The 24,773-nt window shown below is 51.7% G+C and overlaps 1 protein-coding gene across 1 annotated transcript in view; it reads right to left on the bottom strand.

Moving 5' to 3' along the window:
• Positions 1–1,062: 1,062 nt before the first annotated feature.
• EPHB2 (EPH receptor B2) overlaps positions 1,063–24,773 on the bottom strand; it is a 185,450-nt gene continuing 161,739 nt past the window's right edge. The window contains 10 exon segments of the mRNA XM_032610142.1: positions 1,063–1,504; positions 2,055–2,210; positions 3,679–3,872; positions 4,928–5,077; positions 5,849–6,064; positions 7,029–7,276; positions 7,859–7,981; positions 14,993–15,057; positions 15,960–16,068; positions 18,396–18,558. Coding sequence (XP_032466033.1) covers positions 1,396–1,504; positions 2,055–2,210; positions 3,679–3,872; positions 4,928–5,077; positions 5,849–6,064; positions 7,029–7,276; positions 7,859–7,981; positions 14,993–15,057; positions 15,960–16,068; positions 18,396–18,558 — 1,533 coding nt within the window. The 3' untranslated portion in view covers positions 1,063–1,395.

Genomic DNA, 24,773 nt, shown 5'->3' with positions numbered 1-24,773 from the left:
GGCCTGTTTGCCTGGGAAGTACTGGATAGACTGGGACAGGAGATGGAGATGTGGGCAGAGGCTTCTGACCCTGCAGCCTCCTCCTCAATCTGTTGCTTTTCAGAAACAGTCCTGGGGTGGGGTGCTCCTCCACCTTGGCCCCCACCCTCCACCCAAATCTCACTCAGTCTCTGAATGGCCCAGATGGCCCCGTGGCAGTCGGCCTTGGTGAGCCTGGCAGCAGGTGGGAACTCTATGCAGGGGGGAGGAGGGAAGGGTGTCAGTGAAAACCATATAAAAAACCCAGAAATGTGCATATAAAATCTCGCCCTTGGTGTATTGCCTAAGTCAGTAAGCAGAAAGCACCTTCTTCCTGGAGAAGGATCAAGTCCTCAAAAGGTAGGAAATGTCAAAGTGTCACTCATTGTCATAAAAAAAAACCAACCAACAAACCCCAACCCCCCAAACCAAATCCACCCCTGACCAAAATACCCCCGAGTCCACAAATTGCTGTAAACAAACCCAGATGCAGGAGCAATCCTTCTCAGTGGCAGTCGTAGCTGATGGCAGTCATTGCAGCATCAGTCCTCCAGGTGTGGACCGGCAGGAGCGGGTGCCCAGCTGGGCCATGGCCGCCGAGCTGTGTGCATGACGTGGACGTGGCTGCAGACCGGGGGAGGGGGACAGTCAACCTCAGGAAGGCTGACCTTTCTGGCGTCCCCACGTTCTCCCTGACCCAGGAGGACAAAAAGTTCCCTTTTCAGCCCCGGGAGCTGACAGGAGAAAGAAGTCTCTTTCATTGGAGTTTCTAGAATATTCTCCAGAGACAGAAAAATTCTTCGTTTGCCCAGAGGCAGCGGGACTGGATTTTCCAAGAGCGGCTCCGGGGTTGGTTGCCCATCGCCCGCTCATTCCGCCTGGTGCATGGCTGTTGAGTGAGACCTGGAAGAGCAGCCCCGGGGACGGGAGAGAAGTGTGGCCCCTGTCTCTCGCCTTCACATTTGTGTTCCTGAAAGTGTTTCTTGGCTCCGGCCAGGTCACCTTCCCAGAGGGAGTTGGAGAGAAACTGCTTTTGATCTCCGATTGGACAAACTGCATGAATCTCCCAAGCCCTTTTTTTCCTCCAAGAACAATGATCGCTTTCCTTATGAGAATCCTCTTTAAAAACTATTCCTTGTATTTCCCGCCCCCTCCCGGGATCTATTTTCTTTTGTCCCCATTCCCTTTTTTCCATCATCTGAAGTTGCACGTGTTGTTCTTGGTGACGTCTCATGGCTGGAGCGCTGCTTGGTTCTTCCTGTTGCCCGTGGCCTCCTGGCAGGTGGCTGACCCTGCGGTGGACGAAGAACCGGGGGCCAGCATGTGGGGCGGAGGGGGCGGGGCCTGGAGGAAGAGGTGAGCTGAGGCAGGTGAACGTCAAACCTCCACAGACTGGATCTGGTTCATCTGTGCCCGCATCACCTGGATACTGTTCAGGATTTTTTTCTGGTGACCAGCCAAGGTGACCCCAACCCGGAGAATGTCCCTTTGGGAGAGAAGCACATGTGTTAGGGAAATGCGGGGGTGGAGGGACTCTTTCCAGGTAGAGCTGCCTGGGCTTTTCCAGGGGTTTTCTGCTGGAGAGGGCAAGGGAGGGGGTGAAGGACCTGGGGGAATGGGTGGGCGTCTGGAGCTGGAGTGAGTGAATGTTGAGATGGGAGGAGCCCGTGATTAGGAATCAGGGTGCCTAGGTACACGTGTCTCCTCTGCTTCGGGGGAGGAGAAGGGAACCTGCATTTACTAAGTACCCAGTCATTCACTTTATATCTCCTTTCATCTTCCTACCACTCCCCAGTTTACAGAAGAGAAAACTGGGGCTAAGAAGGGTTCTGTGATTTGCCCAAGGTCGCAGACAGTGGCTGGCAGGAGACCTGGGTGTCGATATGAATGTGAGTCCGTGTTGGCCATCTTGCCCCTTGGTCCCCCATATCCCTGCTGGGACACTGTCTATTCCTCACTTTGCAGAGCCCCCCCACGTGGTGGGATGGGTGGGGAGGGGGGCTAATGGCAGTGGGTGGAAGCGGCTGGGCACTTACTCCATCATCATCTGCGACACGACATCGAAGGAGGTGAAGCCGGCATTGGCGAAGCTCTCCTTGTACTGCCCCATCTTGATGGCCTCCAGCCACTCGTCCACTGTGTTAAAGCTGGTGTAGTCGGGGATCGTGCGGTCCAGCAGCGGCAGGTTGATTCTGGGGGTGGGGTGGGCAATGGGGACGGTCAGGGCACATGCTGACCTGGGGGTGAAGGTAAGCACTACACTTGCAGGCTATGTGCGTACCTGCACGCGTGCATCCACGTGTGTGAACGCAGGTGGGTGTGTATGTATGTGAGCATTTCTGTGTGAGAGCAGGAGTTTGAACGCACGTAAATGTGCACACATATATGTGTGAGTAGGCGAGAGTGAGTGTGTGCAGGACTCAAAGCTGGGGTTACCTGGAAAGTCTAGGGAAGCCTCTACAGGGACTGCGGAGAGGCTGGACCACAGTGGTGAGGCGGGAGATGCTTCTCCATGCTTCTTCTTTTGAGGAGGAGGGATTTCAGCTGGACTAACTGTGCTGATTATTTGCTGTTTCCTCCCCTGATGCCATTCTGTCCTTCTCTACGGTGGTTGTGCTACAGGAAGCTGATCTTGTGGACTGCCTCTCCAAAGTCCAGACAGAGCTGGTGGGGCTAGTGGGAATGACTTCCTGGCAGGCGAGGTGTGAAGTGACCCTCAGGCTAAAAGCTCAGAGTGATTTTTATCCGAAGAATCAGGAATGGCTGATGCAGGGTCATGGTGAGGAGGGATGGGCAGAGGCAAACACGAAAATCTCTTGGCCCTAAGAACTCGGCAGGTGAAGGACTTGGGCCCAGAGAGTCTCTGGCCACAGCCAGCCCTGGACCCCAAGGACATCTAGCCGGATGCCGCTCAGAAACCTTGTGTGATCAAGAGTCCTGAAGTGTAAGAGTGTGCAGGGCCAGGGCTGGCCTGTTGAAGCTGCCCGGGCAAGGCAGTTGTGGTTGCAGACCTGATGGAGGGCACCCTGGGACCAGTGGGAGAAGGAAAGCTCCGGGATCACTGGAGCTAGCGCACCTCCTGAGCCAGTCTCTCTGATATAAGGATGGCAACTCGAGTGTGGGGCGCGCGTGCACGTGTTTGTGTGGTGAGTATGTACTTCTGAACGTGTGTGCTCAGGGACCTGTGGATGTGTGTAGGTGTGAGCGCCTGAGAATGGGTGTCTCCATGTGTGTGAGACTGTGAGCGCAGGCATGAGCGTTTGTGCCCAGCTGTACGTTCACGTACACGTACGGGACTATATGTGTGTACATGCGTGTGTGTGTGAGCCTGGCCATGTCGAGGAGGTTGCAAATGCGAGTCGGAGGGTCCAGGTTTAAGTGTGGAGGAGGAAACTGAGTGAGGAGTAAATCTATTCACCAAGATTCTGACGATTTCTCTTAAAAGCTGTCCTCTCCGACCATGCTTTAAAAGATGCTTCCTCTACCAGACTGGGCTTCCTTCTCCTTCTCAGGATAGTCTGTGTCCTACACTCTGCACCCCAAGGTAGTCATCTTTCCAACAAACACTAGCGCTGCCCTTCCCCATCCCAATTCAGCTTTACCAGAGGGGGCGGGGCCAGGGCAGAACTGGGAAAAGGGGCGGGACAGGTGAGGCGGTACCCGGAAGAGAGGGGCGCCATGGCTTTGAGGCTGTTAGGGTTGCGGATCATCTTGTCCAGCGTGTTGACGATCTGGCCGAACTTGGGCCGGTGGTTGCGGTCCTTCTGCCAGCAGTCCAGCATGAGCTGGTGCAGCGCGCTTGGGCAGTCCATGGGCGGTGGCAGCCGATAGTCCTGCTCTATGGCATTGATTACCTGGGGACAACACAGGGGCCGGGTGGGGCTGGCTGGGTGAGGTAAGAGCATCTGCCCTCTGGCCCGGCCCGTCTTGCCCCCAGTACATGGCACGACAGACTTGCTTGGTTGCCGTGGCAACTACCTCCGCTTCCTGGAGGCAGCCCCAGTATGTGCCTCACCTGGGTTCCCACCATCTGTGGCCTCGGTCTGGCCTGGCAGCTGGGTGTTCTGCTCCCCTCACTCACCCACCCAGCACCCTGAGATACCCTCTGCCTCAGGGTCCACCGGGCTGACCCTCCTGTGGGCAACCCCACCTGGCTCTTCTGTCAGGGAAAAGAGCCCAAACACCTCTCCAAACTCTCCTGCCCCCAGGGCCAAATTCATCTTCCCCAGCTTGACTGTGGGTACCTTCCCTGCTCAAGCATTCCCTGTTCTGGCGTTGCAGCGGATCAGAATTGCTCGGATCGATTTTCAAACACCCCATCACTGAACCTCATCGACCTCTCGGATCAACTTTCCTCTCCATGCTCCCCGACACGACCCCTCATCATCCCACTTCTGGGCCTTTGCACAGGCTGTTCTTTCCATTGGAAGCCCTCACGTCTCCAAGTCCCACTACTGTGTGAGTCCCACCTGTCTGTGAAGACTTCCTGGCTCATCTTGCCCACACTGCCCTTGCTCCAACACCTACAGGGCTGGACACCTGCCTCCTCCACTTTAGTACCTGATCATACATAGCACCTGGTAACTACATCTGGTCCCCAGAATGACTGTCTTGTCTCCCACACGGGTGGTAAACACCTGAGGGGCAGATATGGTCTCATTCAGGGCTGGCCACAGGTGACAGCATTCTGAAGATTTGCTGGTTTGTGGATGGGTACGCCTTTCCTACTCTTGAGTCCCCTGGAGAGTCCAGGGTCCCGTGCAGACGTTTGAATCAACCAACATCGGGCTGGGATCTCAGAGACCTTGTTCCTACTCCCCTGAGAGACACGCAAAAGGCCAGAAGTTCTGGATCTTCCCCTCCTGTCTGGCTGGCCAGAGAGGCTCTGCCCATCCCCTTGGAGACTTACGTCCTGGTTGGTCATGTCCCAGTAGGGTCGCTCCCCATAGGACATCACCTCCCACATGACGATACCATAGCTCCAGACGTCACTGGCCGAGGTGAACTTCCGGTACTGGATGGCTTCTGGGGCCGTCCAGCGGATGGGGATCTTCCCACCCTGGGGAACAGAATGAGGAGGGTTAATGGGTGGGAGGCTTACCTTCACGCCCTCTGCTCGCAAAGCTCCCCAGCCTGTGCCCTGTGCCGCAGAATCACACGAGGTATCTCACTGTTCCCCAGACTCACCTTTGCTGCTCTGGGCCTCCAGGCGTCTGCACATGCCTTCCCCTCTGCATGAAGTGCCTTCTCCCACTCTGCCATCTGGTAACCTCCTTCTCGTCCTTGAGGTCCCTCTGCAAATCTTTCCCTAAGTCCCATCTGAACCACCTCTGAGGCTAGGGATTGTGTCTTATTCCTTTCTGTTTAAAACTCTTCAACAACCCAACAGCTTTCGGGAGAGAGTCCTGAGCTGGGGCAGTCAAGAGTCTCCGCGATCTGGCCCTGCCGACCTCTCCGGCATGGGTGCCCACCAATTTCCCTGACAGCCTGTGTTTCAGTCACAGCTCCCCATGAGAATACGGCATCTGACAAACTTTTACTGGCACCTGGCTTTCAGCTCAGCTATCACTCCTTCTTGGCAAGCCTTCCTCTGCCTCCCAAGGCTGGTGTCTAACTCACAGCCCCGTCACTCTCTGGTGCTCTGCACATCTGTGTCCACCAGTCTGTGAGCTCCAAGAGGGCAGAAAACATGGTTTATGTCTCTACGTCTCCAGGGCCCAGCACAGCGCTCGGCATGGGCAAGCGTTGGTGAAAACGTATTGCGGGGAGAGATGGATATTCGTCCTCCTCCCCGGCCCTGTGACTCCACTGTTCCCTGCCTCCATCTTACCAGGGCGCTGGTGTAGGTGGGGTCTGAGGTATCGTCCTCCAGAAAGCGTGAGAGCCCAAAGTCAGACACCTTGCAGACCAGGTTGCTGTTGACGAGGATGTTGCGGGCAGCCAGGTCGCGGTGGACGTAGTTCATGTCTGCCAGGTACTTCATGCCGGCCGCGATGCCCCGCAGCATGCCCACCAGCTGGATGACTGTGAACTGCCCATCATTTTGCTTCGGGAGAAGTGGAGGAAACACAGGGTAAATGGAAGGGCACGAGTCAGATCTCTGGAGCATTCTCAGAATGGGAAACCGGAGCAGGACCCTGCTGCCTGCCCTGGGCTCTCGGTGGGAAGGACTCAGATGCTCAGAGACCTCAGAGAGGCCAGTTTCAGGGTGGTGGAGAGAACATGGACTCTGGAGCTGGTTTGACTCTGGCTCTGCCCCTTGCTGGCTGTGCAACCTTGGACATGTGACCTAACCTCTCTGAGTCTCAGTTTCCTCATCTGCGTGTTAAATGGGGATAACTAACACCCACCTTCTAGGGCTGTCAAGAGTTCAACAAGAAGGTGCATGGAAGGTGCCTAGCACGTACTAGGTGCTTAATAAATATTTATTAAATAGCACCTAGTCTGATGGCATACTTCTGATTCCTAGTCAGTGCTCTTTGTCTAGCTGGTTGACTGTGATCTCTTGGGGGGCCTAGAAACTTTCCTCTGTTGGCCTTGTGCTCTGAACTCTGTCCCTGTACAGCTTTGGGAAAATCCAAATCTGGTAAAAACTCTAGACTCAGGGTCAAGAAACCTTGCTCCAGTCCTGGCTCTCATCTCGACCCTCTGGGTGACACTGGGCAAACTCTACTTCTCTTAGAGCCTCAGTTTTCTCTTGTGCATAGTGAGAAGGCTGGCTAAGAGCTTGGAGGGAACAGATTTCAGGTTGTATGCCAACTCTGATCAACTCGCTGTGGTTTCCCGGATTGAGGAATTCCTAGATTGAGATGGACTCTGAGATTGCTTCTGGGTTTAGTGGGACAGAGTCTGGGATTTATTAGCAATGCCTGGCACGGGTAAAGGAATGGAAAGTGGCAGAAAGCAAGCCATTCTTGACCTAGATCTTGCCAAGACCCTTTCAGGCTCTGACAGTATAAAGCTGTGTCTACCACTCCTTTTCCTGCCCCACCATTCTTGGCTTCCCTTACCCGGAGGAAGGAGTCCAGGGAGCCATTCTCCATAAACTCAGTGATGATCATCACAGGTGTGCTCTTGGTGACAACACCCTCCAGGTGGATGACATTGGGGTGGTCGAACTGGCCCATGATGGAGGCCTCGCTCAGGAAGTCCCGGCGCTGCTTCTCAGTATAGCCCGACTTGAGCGTCTTGATGGCTACAAAGATCTCTCTCTTGCCTGGAAGCTTCAGGTGGCCGCTGCATACCTCACCAAACTCCCCTGGGACAGACACACCAAAAGAGGCAGGATGTCACTTACCAGGTGGAAGTGCCACCTCCCTCCCTGTTCCCTCTGATCCTGGGACCTGCAGGAGCTTTTCCTCCTCAGTGGTCAGCTCATCCTCCCAGACACAGAACCCCTTTATAGAATGCAAGGGCCCAGAAGAGTCTCAGCCACCTTTGGGAGTAAGAGGAAACCTTTCATGGCCGTCCTGTGATATTTGGCTGGGTGTGGGGTAAGGATGTAGGGGAACCTGGGCAGATGGAGCGAGGGACCTGGGATGAATGGTGGGAAGGACAAAGCACTAGATTAAGTCCAGAGACCTGGGTTCCAGACTTAGCTCAATCTCTGATGTGATGTGCAAGTTCCTTCCCAGTCCTGTTTCCTCATCTGGTGATGAAGTAGTTTTACTGGGCGAACTTTGAGGGCCCTTCCACCTTGGGTATTCTGAGTCTTCAGGCCTTGGAGGGTCCTCTGAGGCTCCTGCCCCACATCCTGCCCTCTATCCCTGGAGTACACACTGGGGTGGTCCCCTGACCTGTGGCTGAGGCCATGGTACCTGAGAGGGTACCAGTCACCTACCTGCTCCGATCACCTGCTCAATTTTGACACAGGAGATGTCAATTTCCTTGGCAAACTCCCGCACTGCCTCATTGGGGTCCTCGTAGGTGAAAGGGTCGATGTAGATCTTCATGCCTGGGGTCACTGGGACAGAAGACCAGGCTCAGTCATGTGCGCAGACACAAGATGTGGACAGATAGAAAAGTGAGAGCCAGTCCCTCGGTGGAGGGAAGTACACTCCCATGTGGCCCCTGTATGAATGGGGCAAGCCCCGGCATTTCACTTGACCTCTCTGGGTCTCAGTGAGCAGATGGGCACTGAGCTGAGTAGAAGGGTGAGGGGAACAGAGAGGTCAGCAGGGATAGCAAATAGGTTCTCGTTTTTGTTCCAATTCTAATTGATTAATAGTGGCTTCCTGGAGCAGCTAAAAGACTGTCAAGATTGATTAACAATGTCTGTTATGAGTGTGGGCATGGAAGGATAGATAGGCTTATCACTCTTGTGATAGACAATCAGGGGGTGCAAAGGAAGAGGAAGTCAAGAAGGGAAGAGAGAGAATTGGAACAAAAATATAGAAAGAGCAGGCAACAGACCATGTTCTTGGGCTTCTGCTAAGGAGATCTCCCTGCCTTTCAAGGCCTCATTCAAGCCTCCTCTCCCCTCAGGAGACTTCCTGGCTGCCTTAGCCCTCCCAGGCACTGGAACGGCTGCCTCACAAGGGTCTGAGTACCCATGGCTCCTGGGCCCACTTCCCAGGTCCCCCCGCTAGCCAAGTCTTAAACCTTTCTGGATCTCAAATTCCCTGGTGATCAGTGTGAGGCTGGCCATGGGGCATATGAAGTTGATTCCTGATCTGATGTGGATTTTTACTTTTTGATGCAGAAGGGAAGACTGTAACTTGGATGTTAAAGACCCAATTCTGACCCCAGCACTGAGTCAGCAAAATGCTTTGAAGGAAGGGAAAGATGATCTATCCCTCATTCCCCCTCCCAGATAACTAGTCTTCCACTTCCCAGACCATCTGGCCCTCACCCAGCCTGGGCCTCCCTCTGGCTCCCCAGCTCCCTGCCCACATTCTCCCACGGCTTCAGGAGTTGTGACTTTGGAGCCGCAGCTCTGGGAGTTGGGAGGTGAAGTCCCTGGGCCATAGCAAGGCTTGGCTGGTTGGTGAGTGAGGCCACAGCCCTGCTCAGTTGTGTGATCTTGGACATGTTAGTTGACCACTCTCAGCCTCTAATTCAGACATTCCAGTATTCCAAGAGCTGGAACCTCTAACACAGGGGTTGGCAAAATGGCCCACTGCCCATTTTGTAATAAAGTATCATAAATAAAGTTTTATTGGAACACAGCCACACACATTCCTCTGCCTGTGGCTGCTTTCACGCTACAGTGGCTGAGTTGAGCAGTTATAACAGAGACCATAAGGCCTGCAGAGCCTAAAATATTTACTGTCTGACCCTTTACAGAAAAGCTTGCCAGCCGCTGCTCTAATACATTATTCTCATTTTGGATTATTTGTGTGGGTGTCTGTCTAGCCCTTTAGGTCAGGGTTTTCTTAATTTGGGTCTGTGAACCACTTGGCAGTCCCAGGATGGGTTTGGTGGAGCTGCTGAAATGGAATGCATTTATTATTATTGTCTCTTTGAATTAGAAAAGTAATTTATGCTCCTTGTAAATAGTTTAAAATTTACATAAATATATATTGTTGAAAGTAAAAGTTCTCCAAAAATCTATCCCTGAGTATAGATTTTTTTTCTGGATTTTTCTGTCTTATAATTTTATATACACACATATGCATATTTGTGTTTCTCCGGCCATAGGATCCAAAACTTTTAGCAGACTCAGAGGAGTCTGAGACCCTAAAGAAGTTAAGAACCACCATCTTAGGCTGTGGGAGCCGGGGAAGAGGGGGATGGTGCATGTTTTTTTCTCATTCCTTTCTCCCTGGCATACTGCACAACGCTCTGCACATAACAGACACTGAGTGTCAGACGACAGAATCCAGATGATAGAGATAGAAGAGAATAATACCAGCTTCCACTTTCTTAGCTGTTTGTCTGTGCCCGACACTGTGCCAGGCTCTTTACATGCATAATCTCATCTTCTCCACCTATCAACTCTTGGAGGAAGGGATCGTTATTCTCATTTCACATGTGAGAAAACTGCAGCTCAGAGAGGCCAAGTAATCTGCCCAAGGCCACACAGCCAGGATTTGAACCCAGATCTGTCAGAATTGAGCTGAGGGCCAGGGCTCTTAATCACCATGTTCACTGCCTCTGGAGGAAATCCACCCAGATCTGGTCCATGCGTCCTCCTCTTGGAGTACTCAGCTGTGACTCCTTTCCCAAGTCAGCCCTCCTCAGAGAGGGTGCATCAGCTGCCCGGAGATGCTCTCTTTTTTGCCCAGACTCAGTGTCTGGCCTGTGGTTCTTGGCGACTGACTTTCAGTCTCCCTCCTAGTAGAACTGGGAGAAGCCCTTCCTGCCGGGCCAGCTGGGGAGGAAGGACAGGAATGGGTCAGCTCAGGGAGCTAAGGAGAAGTACGGCAGGAGCTCAAAGCCTAGTTGGGCGCTGCCAACCAATCAGATGCCGTCCCAAGCCTTGGTCAGGAGTGCTAGTCAGGAGGGCTCTCTATCCCTTACAGGACAGAGGTGCATGCCTTCACCTGGCATTCCAAGTGCTCCGTGAGGGGCTCCACTTACAGCTCCCTTGTTCCTCTATATGCCAGCACAAGGAATTATTTACCCAGAGGTCCCAGACACACCTCATAATTGCTTGCCTCCATGCTTTTGTTCATGTGGTTCTCTCAACCTGGAACACCCTTTTCCTCCTTTGTGTCCAGATCAAATGCCACCTCCCTTGTGAAGCCTGCCTGGATCCCTTCAGTGGAGGCCAATGCCTTCTCCTCAGGCTCCTGCTGCCCTGTCTCCACACCCACTCCCCCGGATGTCTGTATGGCTTTTCTACCTTGTATCAGGGCTCCCAGATTCACAGGCCCACAGCCTCCTGCCACCCCTTTCTGGAACACTCTCCTGCTGTGAGAGTGCTTGCTTTACCCTCCCTCCCCCAGAGGGACAGAAGCCATGTCTATCTCGTTCTCGCTAAATCCCAGGGCCTGGCACATAGAGGGTGCTGGAAGAATAACAGCATTACTCATTGACATGCCCGGGTTTTCTCTCTCCACCTGTTTGGGGTCATGAGTGCCTGATGAAAGCTATGAATCTGCTTGTTGGCAAAGTATTCACGTGTATGTGCACATGCCCATAGTCAGCATATAATTCTGGAATGTTCACAGGCCCTGGAAGCTCTAGGAGTCTGTGAACCCCAAGTTGTGAGCTCTTGCTCTAGAATGTTTCCTCTGGAGTATATGTGAAGGTGGTATAAGGTAGGTGCTTAATAAACGCTTTTGAATGTACGGCTCTGAGCACAGCCATCCCTGCTTTGGTGACCCTTTGGTTTCGCCTCACCAAAATTAATAACACTATTGGCTCACAGTTTAGCATGGATTTACCACATACGAGACTCTTTTCTAGGTACTTTATAGGCATCGACCCAATCAATCCTCCCTAACAATCTTCCCAGGTAAATAGCATTATTAAGCTGAGCTCTATGGAACTGTCAATATTTGACTGCTTCTGACCTACAGAAATGGCAATTTCATTTGGTCCAATATAATATTACCCTTCCCATTTTTGATGAAGAAACTGTGGTATAAGAAATGTTAAATGACCTGTCCAAGGGGACATGGACACAGCTAATAAATGACAGAAGTGTTGTTTGAATCCAGGCTGCAAAATCTACACTTACAACTGCCAGGCTACCAGTTTATTCTGGGTGCTTCCCCAGCCTGTGTCTTGGGATAGAATGTGAGCTCCTTGTGGCCAGAGCCTTGCACAAGGCCAAATGCTCCCGGGAGGGGCATTTGCTGAACTGAAGTTGGATGAGGACCCCTGCAGGCAAGAGTCTTCAGAAAACATTGGACTCTTGGATGATTTATGACTGTCAGGGTCACCAACTGCCATCCTGAACCCACATGGGAAATTCAGGATGAGGGAAGGAGGATCCAGGCATCCAGAGACCTGGATTTGAATCCTGGATCTGCCAGTAATAATGGTCACAGATAAGCTGCTTTATGGGTTTGAATTCAAGATCAACCACTGTATTGATCTGGCTGTGTGAACTCTGGAAAGTTACTTAACCTCTCTGTGCCTCACTTCTTTCATCTACAAAATGGAGATAATAAATAAACAAATCCCCTACCTTGTAAGGGGGTTGCAAAGGTTAAATGAGAATCTTTTTAAAGGGCTTTGTACAGTATTTGGCAAATAGGAAGCACTGAATAATTGTTAACTGTTATCATGAAGAGTTGGCTATTGTTAAATATTATTATTACAAAGCACTTTAATATCCATTAAATCCCTTAATCCTCATAACTCTGTGAAAGTATCATTCCTACTGCTTCCCATATAAAGATGCCAAGGCTCAGAGAGGTTTGATGGCTTCCCCAAGGTCACCTAGCTGGCCAGTAGCAGAGTATGGCTGAGAAACCAGGTGAGTCCCCCCGGCTCCACATCCAGGCACCATAGCCCTCGGTACTCATTCAGCACCTGCTGAACGATGGAAAACATGAGCCCGTGAGGGTGACTTGGAGCCATCACACACATACCCGGGCCTCAGCTTCCGCCTCTGTCCCAGCCACAGAGGGTTGCTGGTGGATATGCGATCACAGGGCTGGCAGGGCTTTGAGACAAAAAACAAAAAACAAAATCCTGCTCAGATGCAGGGCGTAGGAGCTTGAGCTTGAGAATGTGTTGATCTGTGAACAACACGTTCTATTCTGGGGTCTATTTTGAAAACAAATCCCTGCTGTCACCTGTTTCCTTGTTACTGACTCACCCTCTAAATAGTGATGCTCCCAAATGGTTCCAGGTGACGGAGCATGTGAGCCTGTCTTATTCTAGCTCAGAAGGGTGTAGGTAGCACAGCGTGGCTAAGTGTGTGTGCTCTGGAGCCAGACACCCTGGGTTTGTACCCTAGTTTTTGCCTTGCACAGCTGTGGGACCTCTCTGTGTCCTGGTTTCCTCATACTCAAAGTGGGAAATTATCAGGATTAAATGAATAAACACACGTTAAGCATTAAAAGAGTTCTTGGCACACAGAACACAATACGTTTAAGCTACATCTACGATCATGATTTTATTACTTGGGGAGTAGGATGGGGTGATGGAATTTATGAATTTTATTTTTAACATACAGGTGGATTTTTATTTCTGTGTAGTTAAATTTGTCCACCTTTGTCTTATGGTCCTTCCATTGCTTTTGTGCTTAGAAGGTGCTTGTCCATCCACATATCAGTTAAATAGTTACCTAAATTGTCTTCTGGAAATGTTAATGGTTTAATTATTTTTACATTTATGTCTAAAATGATTTTTAAGCCCAGGAACTTTTACTTCAAGTTAAGTCTTACCCAGAGGCTTAATATCTAGAACTCCTTGGCTTTGCTCTTTCTTGCATACCCTGTATCCAATCCTGCAGCAAATCTGGTGGCACTACTTTCAAAGTGTGTCAGAATCCAACCCCTTCCCACCACCTCCCCCGTTGCCACCCTGGTCCAGCCACCATCATATCTTCCCTGGATTATCCCAGCAGCCACCTCACGGCCCCTGTTCTGTCCTTGCCTGGCACAGCCCAGCCCCTTCAGTCCGTTCTCCACACGGTAGCCAGAGAAATCCTGTGAAAACTGTAACTCAGAGCACATCAGTCTTTTGCCCAGACCCTTCCAGAGGCTTCTCATTTCACTCAGAATGAAAACCAACGTCCTGCAACGGTTGATAAGAATCTGCATGTCATGGACCCTCATACCTCCTGCTCCTGCCCCCTCACTCTGCTCCAGTCACACTAGCTTCCTGGCTGTTTCTGAACCTGCCAGACACGTTCCAGCCTCAGGGCCTTTGCACTGGCTATTCCCTCTGCCTGGGATGCTCTTCCCTCAGGTTCTATACAGTTCGCTCCCCCAGCTCCTCTGCACCTTTGTTCAGAGGAAGCCCACTCGCTGAGGCCCACCCCTTCTCCCCTATTTAAAAATGAAGCGCTGACCCCTGCAGCTCCCAATCACCCTGTTCTACTTTGCTTTTTTTCCCATGGCACTTTTCATCTTCTGATATACCATACGCTTTACTCGTTTATTGCATGTGTTTTAAAAAATTCCCTGTGCCTCCCACTAGGATATAAGTTCCACCAGGGCAGGGATATTTGGTTTGTTTACTTGTGTGTCCCCAGCACCTAGAGCAGGGCCTGACATACATCACGGGCCACAACAAATATGTGACAAATGAAGCGATGTGCTGATGACCCCCCTTACTTGGTGGCCAACTGAGGAGCCCTGCGGTACCCCACTGAGCCCATTTGGAATTCCTGTTTGCTGAGTGAACCGAAGCGAGGACCCACATGTCCCCTCCCTGCACAGGTTGTTGGTTCTGCCAGGGTCAGAGGGAGGGGAATCTCTGCTCTGCTCTTCTCTCTGATCCGCTCCCCAGGAGGGGCATCTGCTCTGGGAGTGTGTGGCTCACGTGCCCCCAGACCTGGCTGAAGGTGGGGTGGGAGGGTGCAGGAAACGGAGGCACTGAGCAGGCACAGCAGGGGGCCTCCTGCCTCCCTTCTCTCCCCTCCCAGGCCAGAGCCTGGGCTTCTCACCATCTCACTCAACTCCTGTGTTTATTCTGCAAGGCTGTACCCAGTGCCTGCTGTGTGCAGGGCCGCCAGCTGGCGTTGGGGAAGCAGTGGTGAGTGTCAGACAATTTCAGGTCCCCACGTGCCCCCAGCGTAATGGCGGGGAGAAAGGAAGCGGCCGTCACCGCGCAGCCAGGTAGGGGGGCGCGGTGTAAGCACAGACGAGGGCCCTAAATCCAGGGTGGGGTCAGGGAAGGCTTCTCAGAGGGGTCTGTATATGATGAGGCCTGAGGGAGAGGGAGGGACCCAGGTAAAGAGAAGGGGGAGTGCTTCAGGCAGGGGGAGTGGCATGTGCACGTTCCTTCGGGGAACCGCTGGGCATCGGTCTGACCGCAGCAAGGGTGGAGGCAGTGAAAGAAGGCTGGACAGGTTGCTGGGCACTGGCAGTGAGGGCCCGGGGTGCTGGCCCCGCTGGGGTATACATACTGTGGCCACTGGTGTAGTGCTGCAGCTTGTCCGTGTACTCCGAGTCAGCGCGCTCAAACCCCCGTCTTCTGGAACAAGAGCAAAGGGCTGGAGCCACCTGGAGGCACCCGGGGAGCTGGGAGCCACAGTAGGTGATAGGGAGAGGGTGGGCAGGCCCTGGAAACCACCGCCTTGCCAGAGGATGCCCTGCTGGCCCCTGGCCGAGCAGCCTCACCCACCCTGGTCCCACTCAGCTCTTGCCACCTCTCCTACTTCAAGTCCAGGCTCACGATTTCCCCTGTCCCCTCACCAGCTGAGCCCCTTTCAAACAGCAAAGTCATCTCTGGCCATGGCCCCTGGCCCCAGAAACTCAGGGGCTTCTGTCCATCTGACCTTATGACCTAGTCTGTTCTTAAGTGGGGAGCTCTAAGGAAGAAGGGAGAGTCTTTGCATTAAGCCCAGCAGAAGTCCAGGAACCGGTCCCATCGCCTGCCTTTGCCTGTGCTGTGCCAGCCACTTGGGATGCCCTTTCCTGCACCTCTTCCTGTCTGTGTCCTCTCCCCTTCCTTCCAGCCACCTCAGCCAGGGGGGCTTGCCCGAGTTCCTCAGCCTGCTTATGGCCCTATTCATGAAGGGGCCTCTACTAGAGCAGAAAGTAGGGTGATTGGTACTCCCTCTCCACCATCCCTGGCTCCCGGCATCCTGCAGTCTTTCCCACCCACTGTTCTGAGACGTCCCTTCATGCTGGAGTATTAGTGTCTCAATGTGCCACCTCCTCGAATAGTGGACTTGTCCAGGGCAATGCTTGACTCAAAGGGATGGACTGCCAACGGTGGCCATTTAGGCAGTGGGAGGCCACTTGTGGGTCTCCAGGCCACCCGAGCCCATCCTGTCCCCTCTGTTCACAGACACTGTTCAGGAATGGCAGAATGGGTGGACAGCCCTCTTGGACAGCCAGGCCTGGACCAGGCCGGGGGACACCACCCACCTGTTACACACGATGGCGATCACAACCACAGCAATGAGGAAGACCAGGCCAGCTGCCGAGGAGCCGATGATGAGGGGCAGCTTCTCCTGGATGCTTGTCTGGTACTCGGCTGGGGAGAAAGCACAGCACAGTGTTCTCAGCCTGGCTCTGGGGGTCATAACCCCCTGCATCCCCACCACACTGGGTCTCCTTGGATCCCAGGTCTGTTCCGCTCCTGGCAGAGCATCTGTCATGCTCGGGTGGAGAACTGGCCCTCACTGCCTCACAAGTAACCTTGGACAAGTCCGTGAACTGCTCCAACTCTCAATTTCTCATCTATAAAATGGGCATAATAATGCCTGCATCTCAATTTGATAGGAAAATCAATAATAATAATTATCTGACACATATACAGAGGCAGTTAAAAGCACAGACTCGGGCTTCCCTGGTGGCGCAGCGGTTGAGAGTCCGCCTGCCGATGCAGGGGACACGGGTTCGTGCCCCGGTCCGGGAGGATCCCACATGCCGCGGAGCGACTGGGCCCGTGAGCCATGGCCGCTGAGCCTGCGCGTCCGGAGCCTGTGCTCCGCAACGGGAGAGGCCACAACAGTGCGAGGCCGGCGTATCGCAAAAAAAAAAAAAAAAAAAAAAAGCACAGACTCTGAAGCTGAACTCCTTGGGTTTGAGTCCCAATGGTGCCACCTACTATCTGTGTGATCTCTGGTAAAGTGACTTACCTCTCTATGGCTCAGTTTCCTCATACGTAAAGTGAGAAGAAGAAGAATTCCCATTTCATGGGATTTTTGTGTAAAAGACTTAGCATAACTTGTAGCACATAGTGAGCACTCAGTAAATATTAACTACTATTGTTTTTAAGTGTTTTAAGTGTCTGTCATGGTTAAGTATGTTATGCATCTTGTGTGATTCTCAGAATAGTCCTATGATGTACTGCCTATAATTATCCCATTTAACAGATCAGGAAACTAAGGCTTAGCAAAATTGTGATTTGCTTAAGGTCACACAGTTAGAAAGTGGCCAGTGCCAGCATCTGAACCCAGGTCTGTTTGATCCAAGGCCATGGGCTTAAGTGAGATAATGTGTAAAATGTGCCCAGCATTGGCCCTGCCTCTTGGAAACCATTCGGTGCATTCTCAATGTCATCAACATCTTCATTGTTTAAAATTTTATTATTACTACTTCTCATTGCCTCCATGACCGGACAGGAACTTATTGAAGTCAGGGACTAGGTCATTTGTGGGTCCTCAGAACCAACACATATTTGTTGAATTAATAAAGAAAGGTCTTGAGACAGTTCCCCAATCCCCAGGTCAGTGACCCTCATCCAACATGCAAGAGGACCTAGAGAGGTGAAAAACGCTGGCCATGAGGAAGGGGGATTTTCCAGAGGAGGTGAATACTAGAAGAGATGGTGGAGCTATAAGGGAGGACTTTTGTGATAAGAATTCAGGGGTCCAGGAGCCTCTGAAATGTTCAACCAGGCAAAGGCTGAGGCCCATGCCCAGTGGTTGAAGCAGATGCTAAGAAGGGATACTGAAGTCTGGTCATAGGTATTCTGCTCTGGAGTGTGGCTGGTTGGGGAAAGGACCCCCAGACTCACAGCAATGACAACTATGACCTTAACTGCTATCTGGTGAGCACTAAGCACGTGAGATGTAGTGCCAACCCTGTGCTACGGCCTGCACCTTTATCCCCCATCCTGACCCTAGTTTGATGATGATGATGATAATGAGTTAGCTGTTATCATCCCCATTTATAGATCAGAAAATTGAGGCTCCGAGTGGTAAGGTGAGTTACTCAGGACCACACAGCTAGAGCTGAATTAGCACTGTCGGGCATTAGAGTCTGCGTTCTATAACTGTGCTGCTTCTCAAAGATTATTAGAGCAGGAAGGGTGCTTAGAGACCATGTGGTCCCAAACTTGGAGACACAAAGCACATGGGCTACAACCTTCCATTCTCTTGCCCAGGGAAGACATTACTAATCCATCCCTGCACTTCTCCCTGCTGAGCTCAGACGTGGCTTCAGAATTCTTCTCAAACCAACCGCAAGTCACTGGAGCAATGTATGGATAAAATGTTTGCTCTCTCAGATGGAATATGATACTTTCATTTCATAGATGAGAAGAAACCGGCCCAGGGAATGGAATTGGCTTGCTCAGGGTGGCTTTGCAAATTGGGGCTGAGCTCCCAACGGTCCTGGGAAAGGACACGACGGTAACGGAGGAGTTCATATCTTTTCCGGGCCACAGAAACAGTCCTCTATATGTGGCTGTGCGGTTTGTACAGTGCACAAAGGTTCTCACCCGGGAGGGAGGGAGAACCGACATCTAGAAGAGGGGGTGCCTTTTCTAACTTGCACAAAGGCACTTTGTAGGAGGTGGTCCTGGTTCTGTTTGTAGAGTCAACACCCTCCTCCTGCCCTCTGCACCCTGCTTACCTTCTGTCATGGTCTGGAAGTACATCTTGCCACTGTAGCGCCCGTAGCCCGCCACGGTGCGTGCCCGCACCTGGAAGACATAGATGGCGCCGGCTTTGAGGCCCTGCACAGTGACCGTGTTGGTGGGGCTTTTTATGGCTGTGGCGTTGTACTCACTCAGCTCCTGCCGAGGAACAGAGAAAACAGTTAGTGACGTTGTAGCCCAGAGTCCACCATCCACTCCTGCCACTTGGGGCAGGTCTGGCTACTGGACAAACATCTGTGGTTCCAAATTCTTCACTCCTTTCCTGTAACAGAATCACACACCCAAACCTTTTGCGTATGATTTGCAACACTTCCCACAAAAGAAGGCAGAGCATATTTCTTTGCCTCACAGATGTTGAATTTGTTCATGTGACTTGGTTTGGCTGTTGGAATATTCTAAAGGACGTAATGCAAGTAGAGGCTTTACATGTGCTTGTTGATTTGACCTGGTCTCTTATGCTTCTGCCATCTGCCATGGTGAGGCTTAACCTGGGTAACAGCTGGTTCCAGGAGGAGAAACTTGTGAAGAAGACCTTGACCTAACTCCTAGGCTGAAACAGCACCACCTCAGTTGACCCACAGGCAAAAACCTATGAGCAAGAAAAATAGCCACTTGTTGTTGTAAGCCACTGGATTGTTGGAATTGTTTGTTCTGCAGCATCATCTCAATAACAGCTGACTAATACACATATGCTGAGTGGCCACTGTATGCAGACCCCGAAGACTAGACTGTGGGTTCTTAGAGACAGCAGGGAGAGGGCCCAACTTACTCACCTCTGCATCCCTCTTCCTGCCTCATGCCTCTACGGATTGAGTGGACGGACCCCCTTTCAGCCTCAGCACATTTGAGTGAGGCAGGAATTAAGGCCCAGAAAGGGAAAATGATGCTCAAGGTCACATGCATCAGTTGGTGGCTGCTTTGGGACTCAAACTAAGTCTCCTGCATGGAGCCGCCTCTAATACCCATGCCTTTGGATACCCAGGACCTGATGTTCCCTCGTCTGAGAGAGGAGAATGCCAATTCTGACCTGATCACTGCCCAGGGTGACCTGAGGAGTCTGGGACAGGACAAAGATCCAGCTGCTGCAGTGGGAGTGGAAAAGTGCTTGAGTTGATGCAGATGTTTACCAGCCTACACGATGCTTGTTCAGGTGTCTGTCAGCTACCCAGCAAACCCTCCCCAAATACCCTCTTTGCATAGGCCCTGGGTTGGGCACTAGGGACCCACAGGAGGTAAAGCAGAGGCCCTGGCCTCCTTGGAGAGCTCAGTTCAGTAAAGCAAATGGTGGGGAGGTCTTAACCCTTTGAGGATCATGAACCCCTTTGAGAAACCAATGAAAAGCTATGAACCCTTATGTAGAAAAATGCACACCTGATTGCACATGTTAATCCTGTACATGGCCGGGTATGCAGAGCCCTTGAAAACTCTCATGAAACAATTAAATTCAGTGTGAGCAATGTTATTACAGATAATAATGGTAACTACAGTCCTATTATGTAATTACACAACTACCCTGTAATAATGTAATTACAATGTTATTATAGTGTATAGGTTAAAGGGAACTGGAGCCAGACTTTCTCGGTTCAAATCCTGACTCTATTATTTACTACCTTTGTGACCTTGGGCAAGTTCCTTAACTTCTCTCTGCCTCCTTTTCCTCACCTGTAAAATGGGGATAATAATAATAATAGCTACCTCAAAGGGTTCAGAGAATGAAATGAATTAATATGTATGAAATGCTTACATGGGTAGGGTAAGCGCAGTGAGCCCAGGGGCATGTGACCTGGCCTGGCTGGGGGATATCAGATGATGTCAAGGAAATCTCCCTGGAGACTGGGGACAACTGGAACGGAATCTTAAAGAACAAATAGAAGTCACGCAGGCAAAGAAGCGGGAGGGTGTTGCTGGGAAGGAGCAGTAGGTGCAAAGGCAAGGAGGTGAGAAAGAGCTTGGGATGTGGGGGCAGTAGCGGATAGGCAGTCTCTTCTCCTGAGCCAGATCACCTGCCTACTCCTCCAGGAAGCCTCCTCGACGTCCTCACCAGATGTGCCTCCCCTCCTCTGAGCCCTGGAGCACTTGCTGTCTGGTTTCGGCTATGTCCCGTCACCCTAGGCCCATGCTCATCTCACTCCCTTGATTGTAAACTCCGGAGGGAAGGGGCTGTGCTTCGTTCCCCTGTACCAAGCATAGGGGCCTGCATGCAAAGTCCTTTGCCAACGGCCACAGGGCGAAGGCTGTACTCCTTAGCCTGGCATTCCAGACTCTCCATGACTTGGCTTTTGCCAGTCTCTCCTGCCACATCCCCAGGGTCCTCCAGGCTCCAGCTATATGCAACTGCTTCCCCTTTCCCTAGTAGGGTTGCCAGATTTAGAAAAAACAAAACAAAACAGAATGCTCAGCTAAATCTGAATTTCTGCTCAACAATGAATAATTTTTTAGTATAAGTATGTCCCGTGCATTCTTTGAGACATACTTATACTAAAAATATATTTAAAAAAATTCAAATATAACCTGGTGTCCTATATTTTATTTGGCAATCCGGCCTTACCTGGACACTCTGAGCCCTTGCAAGTGCTGTTGCCCCTGTCTGAAATACTCTTTACTCATTTGCCTGGCAGTTCCCTACTTATCATTCGAGACTCAGCACAAGTATCGCCTCGGCTGGGGAGACTTCCCAGATGTCCCAGCCAGAGACTGCAGGTCCATTGTCTCCTCTCCCACCCACTGTTCTGATATAAATGTGTCTTCTCTAAGCCTGTGGGTTCCCTGGGGCAGGGACCTTGTCTGGTTCATCTCTGGGACCCCCAGGCTGGGCACGTAGTATGTGCTCACTAACTACTGACATAATGAATGAATGAGTGAATGTTAAACTATTCATTCTATGAACCTGGGATGCAGTCCCACAGTTGGCCACTAGGTGCCGCTGTCCAGCACGGGATGGGCTCAGGCTTGAAAAGGGGGATTGGATTCTGCAGACGGTGGCTGCCCGCTTAGAGGCTGGAAGTTTAAAGTTTCTGATTGTATGAGGAGATGGGAGGAAACTGTTGGTGGCATAGGTGCCTCGGGAAATTTAGGCACTAACCTGAGTGGATCCCTTCTCTAAAGCTAGGCACAGGACTGAGCATGGGATTGAAAGTCATTTCAAATGCCAGTTCTTCCACTTCTTTGCACTGTGACCTTGGGAAAGACCCTTCACTTTCCTGAGCCCGTTTTCTATTCCGGAAAATGGAGCAATAAATGCCAACTTGTCAGGGTTGTTGTGAAGATAAAATTTGATCAGGTAGTGCCTGGCACATTGGAGATGCTCAAGAGCCATCAATTCCCTTCCCTCTCCCCTCTCTTTGAAGTCCCATTATCTGCATAAAGGTTAAACACCAACAGATTATGGGAAGAAATTTAGTATGAAATCCACTAGCGCTCAGTTTAGATCCTTACCCAATGGACCAATGAGGCACTGGTTGCATTTCTTAAGCCCTCTCAGCCTCGGTGCTCTCATTGCTAAAGTGGGATAACACCACTATGTACCATACAGGGTGATTGTGGAGATTTAATAGGAAAAAAAGGGGAAAGCTTCCTTTTTTTTTTTTTGCGGTACGCGGGCCTCTCACTGTTGTGGCCTCTCCCGCTGCGGAGCACAGGCTCCGGACGCGCAGGCTCAGCGGCCATGGCTCACGGGCCTAACCGCTCTGCGGCATGTGGGATCTTCCCAGACCGGGGCACGAACCCGCGTCCCCTGCATCGGCAGGCGGACTCTCAACCACTGCACCACCAGGGAAGCCCGAGGGGAAAGCTTTTATCATAGTCTCTAGGACACCTAAAGACTTAGTAAATGTAGGCTACCACCAGCCCTGTTATCATCAACACGTGATAGAGTAGGCCTTCACCAACGGTCATTAAATGAATGAGTGACTGCAAAAGTGAATGAATGAGATAGAACTCCATGTACACGGGGCAACAACCTGAATGCAGCCTGGACTTTCATAGTTCACTCCTTGCTCCCCCAACCATTGTTTCTTCTGTCTGGAATATCCTTTCCCTACACTTCTGCCAAGTAGAAGTTTCTGTTGAATAAACACATAAATCGATGTGGCCTATGAGGGCCCATCCGCCTCACAAATGACTCTTCTTGAGCTCTTGGGGAGCCAAAGGGAGCGTGAACCTGTGTGCTTCAGGGCAGCTGCCAAAGGAGGCCACCTCCCCTGGGATGCCAGAACCAATGGAAACGGCCAACCACGGTCTGGCTAACACCATTCGTCAACGGCATCCAGAAACCTTCCAGCAACGTGGTTGTCAGCTCCGGGCTCCGGGCAGGCTGGGAAATCCCAGTGGAGCTGGGGAAAGGCCAAACGGAGAGGCTGCTCCAAAAGAGCCCTTTCTAAAGAAGGAAAGGAGGAGTGGGAAGGATGATGGGGGGTGGGGCCCACAGGGGACTGCAGGGCTCAGTTCCGAATTTCCCTACCTGGGAGGATCTGGAGCATTCATTAAAGAAATCAACTGCAGGCACCAGGAGGATGCTGGAGTGTTGGGTAAGAGCTGGCTGTGGACTTACCGGAAACAAATCTCACCACGAGCAGCCCGGCTCTGCCTCCCCAAGGGTGGGGCTGACTCAGAAAAGTAGAGGTGGTGGCTGGGATGTCAGAGCTCAGGGATGGAAGCCACGTCTGGCTCTCCTGCTCACCCTCTGCTGGTGTCTTCTCCCACACTTTCATCAACAACTTTTTCTTTCTCTCCTTAAATCCTGCCTTTGTCCTGGATCCTATCCTTCCACTTCTGTGTTTCCTCTGCACCCTCTCTTGTCTGTCCTTGGCTACCATCTCCCTACCCCTGGCAAGCACGGCACCTACCTCTGCAAATCACAAACCCACGTGTGCCCCCGGGGAAAAGGCACCGCCATCCACTGGGAGTCATCTTTCACATCTCCCTGGTCCCCTGAGTTCCAAAGTATTGTCTGAATTTGTCAGCTTCTCACCATCTCTGCTGCCAGCCCTCCAACTCCATGCCACCATCATTTCTCTCTTGGTGTCCCATAAAATCCCTGTGCTGGGTCTACGGTGTCCCTGGGACCCCCTTGCAGTCTATTCTCCACATGGCAAGTAGTAGGAATCTTAAAAGTATTAGGAGTCAGATCACATCCTTCCAGAATCTCCTGATGGCTTCCTATCATACTCCATTAAATTGAATCCAGACTCTAACGGCCTGGAAGTCCCACCACAACCCCACCCCGCCTCCCTCCCCAAACTCCTCCCCTACCAATCCCTCCCTTGTTCTGATCGGTCCTGCCACTCTCGCCTTCTTTGTTCCCTGAATGCAGCTAGCACACTCCTGCCCCAGGGCCTTTGCACATGCTGTTCTTGCCATCTGGAATGACCCTGCTCTCATCACTTGTCTGTCTGGTTAACTCCTAGCATCTTTCAAGGCTCGGCTCAAATGTAACCTAAATGAAGATTTCCTCTCATCCACGCCAGGATTATGGTGGCCCCATGAAACCTTTGCTGGCCCGTCTGTGGCCTGTAGCACATCTTGTCTAATGGCTATTTGTGTCTGAACCTGTCTTTTCCCTTGGACTGTGAAATCCCTGAGGCCTTCAGGCATGTCTGGTTACTCTGAGTATTCCTGGCATCCAGCAGCCCAGCCCAAAGCTGGTGACAGTGAATGTTGAACAAACCAGAGTCCATCTGCCCACTTGCAGAGCCAAGCTGTCTCTTTCCGCACCCAGGCCCTGGGAGGAGGGGTTGACAGAAGTAAGGCCACGTCTCATCAGAGCTGTACCTCATGTCTGCCCCTCTCTTGCCATTTGTGCCTACAATTCTCCACCGGGGCCTGTTCCTGTCCACCTCTTAACAGTCATCCCAGACTATCCCTGGGAGAAAACTGGGAGGCAGGAGGGCCAGGTGAAGTCTTCCACTTAGCAGCTGGGTGCTCTTGGACAAGTTACACAACTTCCCCGTGCCTCAGTTTCCCCTCCTGTCCAGTGAGACGAATAGCACTGCTGCGAGGACGAATGAGGTAACAGAGGTGATGTGCTCAGCCCATAGTGGGCCCTCAGGAAATGTGAGCAGGTGATAGCTCTGGCTGCTGCAGGGCCTGCTGGTCCTGCCACCCCTGGCAGGGGCCTGGGGATGCCCAGGTAGCGGCGGGAAGTAGGACAATGCTGCCTCCTGGTTCCCACCTCCGACAGCCTCCCCAGCCCCTCCCTTCTCGGTAGGAAATGGGTCGTAGGCAGGACCCGCGCCGGGATTTCTCATTTCCGTTCCAATCTTTGGGGACAAATGCTTTCAGTTTCATTTAATCATAAAGCTTCTTAATTAGTTTTTTTTTTTTTTTTTTTTTTTTTAAATTCTGAGCTGCTCAAC

Source organism: Phocoena sinus, chromosome 1 (assembly GCF_008692025.1).
Source record: "Phocoena sinus isolate mPhoSin1 chromosome 1, mPhoSin1.pri, whole genome shotgun sequence".
Classification (NCBI taxonomy): Eukaryota; Metazoa; Chordata; class Mammalia; order Artiodactyla; family Phocoenidae; genus Phocoena; species Phocoena sinus.
The sequence above is the reverse complement of the archived record's forward strand: the minus strand, read 5'-3'. Positions and strand labels throughout refer to the sequence as shown.